This window comes from Lycium ferocissimum, chromosome 6 (genome assembly GCF_029784015.1).
Source record: "Lycium ferocissimum isolate CSIRO_LF1 chromosome 6, AGI_CSIRO_Lferr_CH_V1, whole genome shotgun sequence".
Taxonomy (NCBI): domain Eukaryota; kingdom Viridiplantae; phylum Streptophyta; class Magnoliopsida; order Solanales; family Solanaceae; genus Lycium; species Lycium ferocissimum.
Window position 1 is genome coordinate 73,424,012 of NC_081347.1, and position 16,520 is coordinate 73,440,531.

The 16,520-nt window shown below is 36.0% G+C and overlaps 1 protein-coding gene across 1 annotated transcript; it reads right to left on the bottom strand.

Moving 5' to 3' along the window:
* Window positions 1–9,183: 9,183 nt before the first annotated feature.
* LOC132060400 (mediator of RNA polymerase II transcription subunit 4-like) lies at window positions 9,184–16,139 on the bottom strand. Its single transcript, XM_059453444.1, has 2 exons — window positions 15,964–16,139; window positions 9,184–10,721 (listed from the first exon to the last, which is right to left on the bottom strand). Exon 2 carries the CDS (start codon window positions 10,697–10,699, stop codon window positions 9,518–9,520), a length of 1,182 nt encoding a protein of 393 aa, XP_059309427.1. The 5' UTR covers window positions 10,700–10,721; window positions 15,964–16,139; the 3' UTR covers window positions 9,184–9,517.
* Between the last annotated feature and the right edge of the window lie 381 nt (window positions 16,140–16,520).

Sequence of the window (16,520 nt, forward strand, 5' to 3'; positions counted from 1 at the left end):
GATCTCCCTTTTGTGGTTTCGCTCGCCATGTTGAACCGTGAGTATCGGGTTGCCGGTACGATTCGATCGACGACCTAGCTTGTTCGATCACTCTCCGTCAATTATGTTGGGTGAGCTACCTGGATCGATCAAGATACGTTTAACCATAGTTTTAAAGATAAGTACGAAATTACCAATGCGTCGTTGTGTGGTTGAATGACGCCTCTTCGTCGCGTCGTCGAAGGAGATGGAAGCTCGGATAAATGGTCTCGGGTTCGCTTTTCCCGAACGATGGAAATCTTAGTCCGTTTCATTCTAGGGGCATCTAGGGTGTCACTCCCCGACTATCATGTTGATCACTTTCTTGGTGTTCGACCGGTTCGATCCTTCGATGAACTTCTCTTTCCTTGTAATGGCTTTTAGCTCGTTCACTCAATAAATCTCGGAGGTGGCCGTTTTTCAACAACCGGGCCACCTCTTCTCTCAATTGGCGGCAATCCTCAGTTTTGTGACCGTGGGTCCCGTGATATTCACAAACCATGCTCGGGTCCCGTTGCCGGATCGTCTTAACGGCTTTGGCCACCGAACATCCGAAACACGGCCAGAGCGGCGAGACAAGATCCGAAGTGCGCGTTGAAGTTGTATTCCGAAATCCTCGGAGGACCTTTATTCTTTGGGCGAACTCCCGGTTTCGCTCCTGAACGAGGGCCCCCGGTTATTCAGCGGGCGCGTGTCCATTCTGCTACCCCGACCGGAGGGGTGGCTCGGGCCTTCCCTTGATTTTTCCGTTTTGAAATTTGATCGCTCGGGTGCGAGTATGGCCGAAACCTTTCTCTAGCCGATTCGGATTTTTGCTTCGTGACCACTTTCTCGGTTTCTCGAAGCTTCGTTCATCTTTGACTTTCTTTGGAGAGAGCTCGAGCTGGTCATCCTCTGCCCGAATCTTCGATTCATATCGATTGTGGACATCGGCCCATGTTACGGCCTCGTATTCTAGCAAGTTTTCCTTGATTTGGCGAGGCAACCGAACTTAGCATATTGAGCCCTTTCGTGGCTTTGTGCGGCCCGTTCTTCGCGGCACCGGGTAATTCCATCCGTTCCCTCTGGAACCGGGAGACAAACTCCCTCAGTAACTCATCGTCCCTTTGTGTAATCCGGAAGATGTCGGCCTTACGGGCCTGCACCTTGATGGCACCGGCGTGCGCCTTCACGAAGGCGTCGGCCAGCATTTCGAACGAAGTGATCGAGTGTTCGGGTAAATGGTCGTACCATGTCAACGCTCCCTTTGACAGAGTTTCCCCAAACTTTTTCAGCAGTACCGATTCAATTTCGTCTTCTTCCATATCATTGCCCTTTATGGCGCAGGCATATGAGGTCACGTGCTCGTGCGGGTCGGTTGTGCCGTCGTATTTCTGGATGTCGGGCATTCGAACCTTTTCGGGATCGGTTTCGGTGCGCTCGGTGGAAAAGGCCTTTGGATGTATCTTTTCGGGTCGGCCCCTTCGGCAAAGGCGGAGCCCCGGTATCGATCCACCCGAGAGTTATCGTCTCAACCTTCTTCTCGGTCGAATCCACCCGTTTTGCCAAAGTCTCAAGCATTTTTAGGACCTCGGTGGAAGAACCGGCCCCGAACCGTCGCTCTCGACCACCCATTGTTCGTTTCTTCGCTTTCCACTATACCCTTTGCCTTTTCGGCCCAACTTCCCCTCGTCCGCCTTGTAGCAAGGGCAATCGCCATTCCTTGCTCGGCAATTCTTGTTCTTTGTTCTGACATTTCGAAAATCGAGACGCAAATTAATGCCGTCATTCGGTGACTCGGTTCCTTCCGGCCTTGGGTCGAGACGATTGTAACGGAGTTATGAGTTCTTAGGGGATCCGTGGCCGGAAGGGCGGCATTCTCTGATCCACGGTGTTTTGCCGGTCGAGCCCCTCCCTCGAGTCAACGGGGTTCGGGTCGGCAGGGTTCGGCAGCCCCCGGTGCTCGCTGCCCTCATTTTCTGCTACAATTTCGGTGTTGTTAACGTGACCGGATTGCCCGACGTCAGCCATAGATTCGTTTTTTGACGAGGCGAACGAGGGGTCACGGTTTAAATGAGTTTGATAAGAATCAAGACTAAGAACTATTATCCTAGCCCCACGGTGGGCGCCAAACTGTTTACCCCGAAATTGGGTAATCAATTGAATTTGTAAGTGGGTATAGGATATGTGCTTTGTTCTTGACGTATGTAAGTTAAAGGAAATAGAGATTAGGAGGCTCTCCCATGGAGCGGCCAAAGATGTAGATCTTTATGAGCAACTTTGTATTATACGATTAGCAATAATCCTTGAAAGGAAAACGGCCTTGGCGAGTAAATGAAAGGGAGAGCAAGTATATGAGATTCTTTTCTTACAAATGTTCTTGAAATGTAAAGGAGCCAACCCCTCAAAGGAGGGGGTGTCCCTATTTATAGTGCGGCCTCCATGGGCTTCATACAATGTGAAATGAATAAAAATAATAATAACAAGGACGGCTACGAACGGATTTGGTGGGATTTGGTGACGGCGCCGTCGACACACGCGTGGTTGGTGGGCGCCGTGACGGACACTGCACTGACGCGCAGCTCACATGCAACGGCTATACCGGACCAACGACCACCCGGGCCAACGATTATACCGGCCCAACGGCCATACGGGACCGAAAGACGCCCTTGCTCAGCTCTGGCATAAGCGCTCCTCCGGCTCAGCTCCGGTACAAGCGCTACTCCGGTTCAGCTCGAATGTCATCAGGCGCGTTCCTCACTTCTCCCCGTCCGGTCATCACTTCACCGGTTTACGCTATATCCGGTTTTCACCGTACACAGAACTATCGAGCCTAACTTTAGACCCCAATTCATATACCTCTTACTTAATTGTTAAGTTCCACTGTAACATTTAAGTCAAATAGCATGTAGCTTTAAGACCACAATATAATTGGATAATGCACAAGTTTAAATTGAAAAAGATTTATGTGCCTAAGACTCACTTTGTCATCATGCATGTATACATTAGTATACATATTCAACCAATTCGTCCTAGCAATTCAGAAAGCATATGCCAATAGGCAATAGGTCTTGGTTATTGCTTACAAACTTTTTTCAACACTAACTAAGCAGGAGGAGGAGAAAAAGAAAATAATAATACATGCTAGATTACAATGAAAACCGACAAATACCTAGCCAAACCGTAATAAACCGGAAAAAAAAAAAGTAGTGGTTTGTTTGGTTTGGTTTGGTGTTGGATAAAAAACCCGATCATAATAGGTTTGGTTTGGTTTTAACTAAAAAAAGTCAACCGAGAGAAACCGATCCAATTAAATATATACAATTTATAAATATTTTTATACATATATAATTTATAAATACGTGTATAACTTTATCACTTTTAAGCATTGATTAGCATACATTCGAAGTGATGCAATCCGTTTAAGACATTGGTACCACATCCGATTGTATAATTAATTCTTTTTTGGCAATTAAAAGAGACTTTTCATTACAAATAATTACATTTGTCCAATGTCAAAACACTAATATGGAAACTGACCTAGCAATGATCAAAACTAGCCTTTATCACATCAAAACAACTCAAACAATAAATGGTAGACTAAGGGTAGAAAATCAGCTTTCCAATTTTTTTGTGAGTGTTGACAATAAAAAAAACATCTTAAACACCTCTTGTATAATCCTCCTTGTAAGTATTTGTGGTGTATAATTAATTCTTAATGCTAAGTTTGAGTTATAATCTTTTTGTTCATTTAGAGACAAGCTTTTTAATTAAATTTTTAAAAGCTAACTAAAAGTACTCATTTTACGGAACAATATTGAAGTTGTTTGTTACTACATTCTGTTTGATTGTTATAGTTATACATCACATGCATGTTTTATACCTATTTGATTCAATTGTTATGAATTTTTTATTTAATGAGTCAATGAATTCACCACACATTTTTCATTTTACATAATTAGAAATAGAAGGGTAAGATGCTTATTTTTGGTCAAGCAAATGCTATTATAAGATGCTTCGTATTGAACCAAAAAAAAAAACCCGAAAAAACAGAAAAACGAGAGTGAAAAACCCGACTTTTGTTGGTTTGGTTTGGTTTATCGATTTGTCTACAATTGGTTTGGTTTGGTATTTGAAAAATCCGAACCAACTGATCCATTTATTGGTTCAATACATGCTTTTGTCTGAAATTTTCCAATATTGGCTACAAGTAAAATATTTCAAGAAATTAAATATAACTTAAATAACATGGTGAAAATTGGTTATTTGATGCAACTCTTACGAATATTGTGTTGAAATTTTACATATGAGCCATTGGAGTTTGATTCCATAGAGATGCGTAATCATGCGATTCACTTTTTAAATTTTAAATTAATCATACTCACACTACAAGAAAGTATAGAAATAGCAACAACTCTTTGGCAACGAAAATAATATTGTTGGCAAAATTTAATTTTTGGGAACAACTTAGTTTTATTGCTGGCATGCATATATGATGAAACTTTAAAAAATGAACTTTTTTTTGTTGTCAAACAATTTAATTTTGTTGCCATATATTGACTATTGCTGATTTGCTGTAAAAAATACTTTTGGCAACAACAAAAAAATTGTTGCATGTCGTTGCAATAACACCTGATGGGAAAAAGTTTATGCAACAACAAAAAATGTTGTTGCCAAAAGTAATTAGCTTTTTGCAACACTAGTCAATACTATGGCAACAAAAATTTTGTTGGCAAATGTCTTCTTGTAATGTTATAGCACGACAGCAAGACCAGGTACATATGCACTGGAGAGGGTTTTTTGGGAAATTTTTACAAATATACAGCCCAACATAAAATATTACGCTATGTGGCTCAATATACAATGTTATACAACATTATACTTGGGGAAAACATTATGCATAATATATCAACCTTGTATAAAGGTTATAATAGTATATAAAAGATGTTTATACACAAATATAGACTAAACCGGGTAAAAAACTCAAACTATGGGCTACATGGTGTAAATATTTTTTCCCAGTAGACATAGAGCAAAAATACACAACTTGCCTTTTTAGCTTGTATCTTATTTACATGTGAACAAAGTACCACATTGGTAGCTAAAAAGAAAAAAAAATCTACTTATAAGGTGTTAGATACTTTTAATGACAAATTTAAAAACTATAAGATTTAAAAAAACTATATATCTTTAATTTAAATATTTGGGCCGTTTAGCCCAACAAAGTCGAGATCCGCACGCATACCTAATATTTAATTTTTCACCTCAGTAAATATATGATAAGTTTGAATCCAAGTATTAGGTAACTAAGAAATAGGATTTATATATTTTCATCATTCTGTAAAACTTGTACTATTTGAGTTTTGCTTCTTGTGATTGTTCACTATTGTCTTTTAGAAAGATTTCGCCAGACCACATTCACCAAATACAAATTCCGTTAATATATTGTTAAAGTAGTATTGCATATGAGCAGAAATAAATTCGAACTTCTGAAGTTTATGAGGTTGAGTTCATTATTTTATCGTAACTTACTTTATTTATTGAGTTTGAATCAATTATTTATCTTTATTTAGTAAATTTGTAACACATATATATACAAAGTCCGAGCCAATCTATTCCTTTAACTCTACACCCACACTGCGTAAGAGAAAACTGAATGTAAAAGATTTTAAATAAAGTCAATAGAGAAAAATATAGAATAGATTTCATATGCAATAAATTTGTAGAGGAACTTAGAAAATTTATGATGATCATGCGTGTACGTACAAACTAGCTCGACCAGTCATGGTGTCTAGTGTATTATTATCCAAATAGAATGTCATCACGTGACTTTCTTTATTTCATACAAAATATAAAAGACAACGAAACAGGAGGAAAATGCAAGAAATCACAATACATTCATAATACAAAATATGAAATACGATGAAACAACAAAAGTAACAACGATTTACATGGAAATATGATAAATTCATAACATGGATTTGCAGTAGTTCACAACACTATTCCATTAAGTTCCACATGTTTGAATACCAAGTTCGTTGACATGAGTACAGCTACAGCAAATCAAACAACCACTGCAATCATTATCAGTAGCACAAGGACTCGCACAAGTTATTCCAAAAATATCATTTAGTTGTGGGAGTAGTCTTCTCTGGAGTCCAGAGAGATCATGGTCAATCTCTCGTACAGCCATAACTTGAGTTGTAGAGAAACACGTCAAATTCACTGAAAGATATCACAAATATAATTATCAAAATCAAGATTATTATATTCCCATATATAACATGCAAAACGCATATTTGAACATACATATGAAATTAGGGGTGGCCGTTCGGTTTTTCGGTTCGGTTTTATCAAACTTCGGTTTGGCTATTTCGGGTTCGATTTTTTTGAAGGTGGACACCGAACACCGAACCAAACTAGTTCAGTTCTTTCGGTTTCGGTTTTTTAAAGTTCGGTTCGGTTCGGTTTTCGGTTTTTTCAATTCGGTTTTTTTGATATAATATTAGAAGCGATTCCATTAACACTAATTCATATTCTCAAAAGCAATAAAACATAAAACTCGATAAATTGAAATCAAAATCAAACAAACGGGATACACAAGAATATAAAACTATAATCATGATATAGGATTACTAGGTGTTATATACATGTCTAGTAAGAATAATTAAGAAAACACATAAAGGACATACATTAATCCTAAAGACACATCCTAGTTACCTTTCTTTGTTAAGGATATTTAATTTTCTCAATTGAAGTGGAAAATTAGGGATACAAATGCAAAAAAGGACTTATTACAATTGGGTTTTTTTTGCTTTAAACTCAATGGGCCTGGACTATTTTAATTTTTTTTGGGTAATGTATTAAATTTCGGTGCGCGTTCGGTTTTTCGGTTCGGTTTTATCCACTTCGGTTCGGCTATTTCGGTTTCGGTTTTTTTATAGTGGACACCAAACACCGAACCAAACTAGTTCAGTTCAGTTTGTTGAAGTTTCGGTTCGGTTTGGTTCGATTTTTCGATTTTCGGTATTTATGCTCAGCCCTATATGAAATATTATACACAATCACATTTGTAATTATGGAGATAATCATGACTAATATAGTGATGTATGATTAAAATCAAATATAAAGTGAGATAGATACTAACCAGTGATTGTCATGAGAAGAATAGCACAAACAAAACCACGGTTAAGGAATGCCATTCTACAAATGCACTTCAAGCTTTATGGAAATATTTTTGTTCGAGCATTTTCTTCCTTTTCAAAGGGCACAATTTATAGACATCTTATTAGTGTTACAACTAATCATTTGAGTTCTATCTCCCCAACTTTAAAAAAAAAAAAAAAAAGACTTATTTCCAGTAATAATGAATTCATTTAAATTGACTTAGACATGTTACCATTAAAAATAATACATTAACCCGACTCCAGATCCACTTTATTCGATAGAAGCATGTTAGATGAATTACATTCATAGAATCATAGTATTTTGTTGTTGACCTCTAGAAATTATATACTAAACTCCAGATAGTTCATTTTATTAGAGGAACTTCAAATACTTATTTTGCAATCTTGCATGTTAGGACTTCAGTTAGGCACGAGGTTTTATAATTAACAATTCAGATAAACTTTTTAGAAATATTTCTCATTAGTATTGCAACAGGAAATGTAAATTGTGCATATTAATGGTTATTTTGTATATATAAGGGTAACACTCAATTGGCGGAGCCACAATTTTCACTAAGACAATTTACAATATAAAGCAGAATCACACGAAGAAGTAAGAAAATTCAACATAATTGCCATTTTGTATATGGAGTGAAATTATTCAACGACTCCCTTGCGACCCCTAGCGCCCTCCCCCCCCCCCCAAACTCATATTTCTAAATGATTTTATTATATATCATCTTTTTTTGTCCTATAGAAATTGAATAGAAGGTAATTAGTCACGTTAATTTCATTTGAATATCATGGTTTTGCTAAATATTTTTAACAAGCCTAAATCTTTAAAGCATGTATTGTTCTAAGCTTTAATGGAAGTTTTTGTTTGAGCATCTTATTCCTTTTCAATGGGCACTAATTTATAGAAATCTAGCATATATTGGTGTTACAATTAATAATTAGAATTCTATATCCCTTTTTTAAAGAAGACTTGTTTTCAATAATACTTAATTCATATAAATTGACTTAGACATGTTACCCCCATTAAAATACTCCATCCGTTCACTTTTACTTGCCCACTTTTGACTTTGCACGCCTCTTAAGAATTAATAAATGAAGTATGTATTTTACTATAATACCCATATTAATTGTCGTATAGTCTCATTGAACTTGGAGAATGATTTGGAAATAAGTAATTAATGTTAAGGGTAAAATAAGAGAAATTTTTTTTGTCTTTCCTTGATATGCTAAAGTGGACAAGTAAAATTGAAAATTTATTTTTAATATAGTGGACAAGTAAAAGTGAACGGAGGGAGTAATATATTAACGAGATTTCAGATCCACTTTTTTCGACAGAAGCATGTGAATATTGAAGATGAACTACAACTTAGAAAGGACAGTTATATTACATTCTTAATCACCGTATAAAGAAATAATCCCTCCGTCCTGCTTTATGTCCCAAAAACAATGTCACCCTCAATATAATAAAAAATAACTTAACTTTAAAAGTTCTCATTTACCCTTAATGAAATGCTTTATAGCCATATAAATGTCTAAGTTTGTTTTAGACCATACATTTCAAAAGTTTTCATTTGTTTCTTAAACTTTGTATCAAGTAAACCCACATAAATTGAGACAGAGGGAATAATGAAAATGGATTTCCAATTGCTGCAGCTTATAGACAAATAATACATCCAAACTAATGATTCACTAAACAAATTCAATGCAATGACAAATACAGGGTAAGTACTAGCATCTAAGGAAATCATGAAAGACCAAGGTTCAAATCCCAAAAACAAAACACACTAAATGATATCTTCACATCAGTATAGGCTTTTGAGAAGTTTTTGAGTGTGTAGTCAGTATCTTGTCTAAAAATAACAACATATGTTTTTATCATCGATGAAATAAGAACTATAGAAAGCTACAGAAACACTAAAGATTCTCGTTGATAACAAAATGAATTTTTTAGAAATCAGTATGGATAACAAAAATAATTATACACGAGTGACAGTTACCTGTTACATAGTTCAATAGCACCACCAATAGCATAACCAGAAACCATGGCTACAACATCAACAAAAGATATACATATCAAACAGTTATGTCAAGCCATCAGATACAGAACTTCAAAACTTTCAGCACAGTGAGCTTCATGTTGCTAATGCATCATGCCAAAAACATGAGAATCTAGAACTTCCTAGAGGTGATATTGGAGGAAATCAAAACAAAAGGTAAAAGCTAAACATTTCAATCTTCACTACCAGAGCTGGCCTCATTTGTACTATAACTGCTACTATAATCCTCGGTATCAAGCTGCACATGTCGAACCTGTATTAGCTACTCATTAGCTAACCAGATCAATCTTCACTATCAGAGCTGGCATCATCAGAACTATACTCGCTACTATCATCCTCAATATCAAGCTGCACATGCCGAACTTGTATTGGTTCTGGCATTCTTGGTAGTCCTGCGGGAGGTACTGGTCGTGCTTGTGCTTCCTCGACCTTTGGTGGAAGTGAAAGAGAATCCATAGGAGGAAGTGCAATTGGATCGCCAGGCTTCCACCCAGGTGGAGGAAGTGGAAGGTCAGTGGGCAACTCGACGGGCATACCAGGTTTCCATCCAGATGGCACTACAATATTTGGAAGATTAGCAAGTGGGTTAGTTTCTGCCAGAGGCTCAATGAGTGGCTCAACAATCTTCTTGGCTTCATCTGTTTTAGGTAAGCCAACATCAAGATCAGCAAAGTTATATAATTGAGAAGCACGCATTTGCTCATCCTGTGGGGCCGGAGGGAGTGCTCCCCGAAGAGGCGCCTGTCCCGAACCAAATTCAGGTGGTGCAAAAGTAGTGTAGCTTATCCTATGAGCATATGACAATATGTCAGATAATTTCAACTGAGTTGCCACAGTTGTTACTGAAGATTCTTCGGTATCATTTTCCAACTTGGCCCGTTTGGGACGACGATAATCAGAGTAATCATCAACAAGCATGTCAAGAACACGCTCAGCTTCTTTGAGTTTGTTGGCAAAAGCAAGGATCGAAGAATCTTTTGACCTAATTTCGCGGATGACTTTTTGCTTCTCATCTTGAAGATCAAGAATTTCTTGCAGTTCTGCAACTGCTTCAAACAACTGTGTCTGAAGAGAAGTAAACACGGAGAGTATTTCTTTTGACGATGAAGGGGAGGAATCTCGTGGAACCGGCGGCGTAGAGGGCAGAAATGAAGGAAGAGATCCTCGAAAAGCACTGAGCCAATGGGCCCGGTTAGGTGAGACTTCAAAGAGTTTTGAAGCAAGAGATGCCATTTGAATGAGAAGAGATTGAGCTCGGGAGAGAGGTGGGAGAAGAGGAAGGAGGGTCGATGAGGTAGTAGTGGTGGTTAATATATTTGCCTGTTGATTTGGTGGATGAGGTTGTGACACTTGCGAAGAGAACTTAGGAGGAGGGCTTGGGTTCTGAAGAGACGGTGAATTGGGAGTTGGCAGGCCCAGCCGGGCTGGCGATTGCAAAAGTTGGTGCTGAACATTCTGTAGCATCTTTAGAACACCGGGTGGAATACTAGAAAAGGCAAAAAAAAAAAAAAAAAAAAAAAAATCAATGAAACAACCTTAGAAAGGAAACACATAATAAGAGAGAGAGAGAGGGAGAGTGAGTTGAGCGTGGTAGAAGGGGGGGAGGGAGAGCTAAGACATAAGCTCATACACATATGAAAGAAGACAAAAGACTTCCAAAATTCACAACTTCAAGTTAATCCATTCAACATGTAAAATAGTTCATATAACGAATATATGAATGATTCAATTAGCAAGAAACAATACTTCTAGGACCATGCAATAATTTCCTTATTTAACTAAAAGAAAATATTCTTAGGGAAATTAACCAAATAAGCTTTGCATCAGTATGCAGCATCAAAGGAAATTATGCTAACTTCATGCATGTGTTATAAGAAACGAATGGCTACTAGTTACAAGCTAAAAAGGAACAAGAAGTGCAGAAGGATAGGAAAAAAAAATGTTAGTGTCATTACTTGTACGGAAGTAAACTGTTCTCGAATTGTTTAGAGAGGTGGGCTTGTGGGCGGGGGGCGGGGGTTGCCAGCAATGACATTAAAATACAGTGGCTTGCTAGAATAGGAGTTTACTTGGTTTCAACTGATTCATGGAACATTTTAGGTTGTCTATTGCCTCAGTATAAATTTCTCCCATCCAATCTGGCTTCTTACATAAGTAGCGAGAATAAGGATTTGTCTAAACGCTTAAGTAGGGCAAAAGTCCCTCTACTCAGTTTCATTAATCTACCCTCATACACTTACGAATAGAAAAATGTTTAGATGAAGAACCAATCACCAGATACCCAGGGAGTAAGCACTAAAGTACAGGGCCTTGTAAAGCGGATCTTGTTATAGAACTTACCAGAATATACACTTCTACCAGTCCTTCCTAGAAATCATTAAACTCTAACAGAACATTCTAGACTAATATACTAAAACGAAATAAATGTGTAATTTGTTTTCAATAAGGTCACTTCTGGCTTGATGCAAAAACAGGATATATAATGGTAGAAACAATAAGTGAAAAGGAAAATGTTATCTGAACTAACATCATGGCCAAAAAAAAAAGGGTATAAAAACACACATACAAGAAAATCTCATCGCAAAACCAAAAAAGTTTTAAAAAAAAGAATCACAAAGATGGAAATTTTATAACTGCTATAGCTAAATGCACAATTGTGATACATAAATAGATGCAGCTCTTTGTTGTTTTTTTATTTCTTTATGTTCTCCCTTGCCACCGTTCAAATTTTTAGCCCAAGTATTTTCATTATTACGAAGATTAAGAAAATAGTTAAAATTTGTCCTGCTATAATCTTCCAGCTAACTGTGACAGTGTGACTTGTGCCGAAAATATCAAATGTTTTCATAAGTTGAAAGAAACTTGCATGTTTCCTTAGTTGGTTCGTCGATTAAGTGGAATCGTAAATTGTTGAACATATATAATACTCCATCTATCCAATTTAAGTGAAAAATTCCTTTTTGAGATGTTCCAAGATGTTTGACCAGCATTCCATTTCTATACAATTTTCACAAATTAAGAGATTTCAAATTCGACAAGCTACTAGCTTAAAGCTTTAAACTTTATCATTATGCAGCTCCATATCAAAATGGGCATGATTTGTCATCAATCTAGCGTAGAAGGGCAGCCCGGTGCACTAAGCTCCCGCTATGCGCGGGGCCTGGGGAAGGACGATTGTCAAATTCGAACATTATTTTCTTTTTGCCATAAATAAATTCGAGCCCGCCATTCAAATTGATATCCCAGAGAAGGGACGAGTGCCTACATAACCTAGCCAGATCCGTAACTACTGCAGCGTCAAGTTAATCCGTAACTATAGCTTCAAGTTTGGTTATGGTAATGATGCAAATGGTTTTGGTATCAGACCAAAATGTAGTTCTCATGGCCCCTTTTGTTGCTCTCCATGGAGAGCGGGCCAGACCACAAAGGTCTATTGTACGCAGTCTTACCTTGCATTTCTGCAAGAAGCTGTGTCATTAATCTAGCGTACTTTATTATTAATCTACTTGTGGATGAGTATTCTCTAACAAGAAACAAAGAGTTCCAAAAGATCAAATTTTTTTTTTTTTTTTTTTTTTGATTAAGCACCGGGTGTCCGAGTCTCTTTGAGCCCCGACTAAACCCGGGGGTGCACAGGCCCTCGGCAAGGAGTTTCCCGCAAGTGCACCACGGGTAATTCAGGGTTTCCCCAGTCCGATGGCCCTCAGAAATTGTTTGCACCAAATTTTCATAAGTTGGAAGACACGCTTGTGCTTCCCAAGGTGGGTGAATCGCTTATTGTGGAACTATAAATTGTTGAACATATATAATACTCCATCCATCCAATTTAAGTCTCTTCCTTTCTAAGTTGTTCCAAAATGTTTAACCACCATTCCATTTCGATACAATTTTAACAAAATTAAGAAAATTCAAATTCAACAAGCTACTAGCTTAAAGCTTTGAACTTGATTTTCAATTCATTCTTTAATATTTCATATAAGTCAAATTATAACACTCCCTCTGTTTCAATTTGTTTGTCTTACTTTCCTTTTTAGTCTGTTTTAAAAAGAACATTTTTCCTCTTTTGGCAACTCCTTAATTTCAACTTTCCACATGACATGTTTAAGACCCACAAGATTAAAGGGAATTTTAGTACACTCTACTAATCTTTAATTTAAGACCACGAGATTCAAAAGTCTTCTTTACTTTCTTAAAATCCTTGTCAAGTAAAAACCAGACAAACAAATTGAAACGAGAGAGTAGTAAACTTTCATTGGCAGTCAAACACTATCTCATAAACGAGATGGAGGGTGTATTCACTGAGCAAACAGATCTATGATGCCGAACATAATAAAACAGCTGAAGCTTCTCAATTCAACAAGAAAAGAAGAAAAAAAAATCCTTTTCTTACCATATCATTTTTCATTTGCTCAAACAGACAGTAACTACTGAAACTAAGAGAATCAAAGTGGGGGTGAACTCAAGAATTACTGCAAAATTCTTAATTCTTACTTTTACTATACACTCTAGGGTTGCAAATAGAACAGAGAAGACAGAGAGTAGAAGATAAACATGGCCGCAATGGGGGAATGAGTGAGAATTGAAAGATTACTAGGGTTTGCAATTATGAGAAGGATGAAAATTATAATGCGATTACTACTACTGCTTATTTGCAGCTGGTCTTTATACTTAAAGTGAGTTAATGAGATATTAATGCATGTTAATAATCATAGTTAAGTGCTATGCAAACACATATCATCGTGGCCCTGCCCCCTAAATTTGACGTGTTTTATTGAAATTCCCCTAAACTATTAGTAGTCTTAATTACCTCCATGAAATTGGCTATTTGATATCCATTACCCCCTTGACGTTGAAGTGGCAAAGAAAGTGGCTATACTATCTTTTCAGTGTGTAAAAAGACTAAAGATTAAAAAAATTGAAAAATCAGTTCCCAAGTAGGCTACTTTTCAATCGTTAATCCCCACAAAGTCATATACGATGGTTTAGTTATTTCAATTGTATATTGCTTCTTGCTTCAGCTTAATATATAATGAAGAAACATGCAAGTTTTGAAGAAACGTGCATGTTTCGTTGGTGCGACGATTACTGTGGAATATAATACTCCATCTATCCAATTTAAGTGACAAACTTCCTAATTGAGATGTTCCAAATCGTTTGACACCATCCATTTCTATAAATTTTCACAAACAAAGAGAATTCAAATTCAACAAGCTCCTAGCTTAAAGCTTTAAACTTTACCATTTCAAACCAAAAGTTTAATATTCTATATAAGCCAAATTAACATACTAAACAATAAAGCAGCTGAAACACCTCAATTCAAAAGGAAAAAAGGAAAGATTTTTTTTTTTTTTTAACCATATCATTTTTCATTAGCTCAAACAAACAGTAACTACTGAAACTAAGAGAATCAAAGAAAAGAACCCCTTTTTTTTTACCATATCATTTTTCATTTGCTCAAACAAACAGTAACTACTGAAACTAAGAGAATCAAAGAAAAGAACCCCTTTTTTCACAATATCATTTTTGATTTGCTCAAACAAACAGTAACTACTGAAACTAAGAGAGTCAAAGAAAAGAACCCCTTTTTTCACAATATCATTTTTGATTTGCTCAAACAAACAGAAACTACTGAAACTAAGAGAGTCAAAGAAAAGAACCCCTTTTTTCACAATATCATTTTTGATTTGCTCAAACAAACAGAAACTACTGAAACTAAGAGAATCAAAGAAAAGAACCCCTTTTTTTTACCATATCATTTTTCATTTGCTCAAACAAACAGTAACTACTGAAACTAAGAGAATCAAAGTGGGGTAAAAAATCAAGAATTTCTGCAAAAGAACCCCTTTTTTTACCATATCATTTTTCATTTGCTCAAACAAACAGTAACTACTGAAACTAAGAGAATCAAAGTGGGGTAAAAAATCAAGAATTTCTGCAAAAGAACCCCTTTTTTTACCATTAATTTTCATTTGCTCAAATTAACAGTAACTACTGAAACTAAGAGAATCAAAGTTGGGCAGAAATTCTTAGCTTCTACTATACACTATATAGGATTTGCAAAAAGAATAAAAAAAAAAAAAAAAAGAACCCCTTTTTTTACCATATCATTTTTTATTAACAGTAACTACTGAAACTAAGAGAATCAAAGTGGGGTAAAAACTCAAGAATTACTGCAAAATTCTTCAGTTTCTACTATACACTATATAGAGTTGCAAAAAGAACCCCTTTTTTACCATATCATTTTTCATTAGCTCAAACAAACGGTAACTACTGAAATTGAAAGAATCAAAGTGGGGTAAAAACTCAAGAATGTATCCTAAATTATCAGTTTCTACTGTACACCATATAGGGTTGCAAAAAAAAAAAAAAAAAAAACACACACACACACACAAAAAAAAAAAAAAAAAAAATTGCTCAAACAAACAGTAACTACTGAAACAAAGAGAATCAAAATGGGGGTAAAAATCAAGAATTACTGCAAATTATCAGTTTCTACTGTACTGTATATAGTGTTGAAAAAAAAAACACACACACACACAAAAAAAAAAAAAAAAAAGAACCCCTTTTTTTACCTTATCATTTTTCAATTGGTCAAACAAACAGTAACTACTGAAACTAAGAGAATCAAAATGGGGGTAAAAATCAAGAATTACTGCAAATTATCAGTTTTTACTGCAAAAAAGAACAAACAGAATATATAAAGTAGGAAATAGAGAGTAGAAAGTAACCTGGCCTATTGAAAGGAAAACGGGTGACCCGAAATGATTGAGAAATTGTAAGATTGCTAGGGTTTGCAATTATGACAAGAATGCAAATTGGGGCAAATTATTTTCCCCAATTCCTTCGGTTAATCGATTTTGCGGTTCAGTAACTTATTGTTAAACCGCCGGTCCAGTAAATTTTTTTGTTTATAACAAATTATGTAGAGTTGCTAAAACTATGTGATTTAACCATGGTTAAGTATTAAAATTTATAATGCAAACACAATCTATTACTCTTCTCCGTCTCAATTTATGTGATACTTTTCATTTTTCAAGAGCCAAATAAGAAAAAAATTTACCGTGATTTATTCATATATGCCCTTTAAATTGTTAATTATTGTAAATTATAATACTTTTTTATGTAGTTTCTAAGTATATAAATTATTTTACAAAAAACTTAAAGATTATATGTTAGAATTCACGGTCAAAATAAAAAAAATTGATTCTCTAAATTAAAATTGTATCACATAAATTAGAACAAAGAAAATACTAGTTTGGTATTAACTTCAAGTGCGGATAAATTT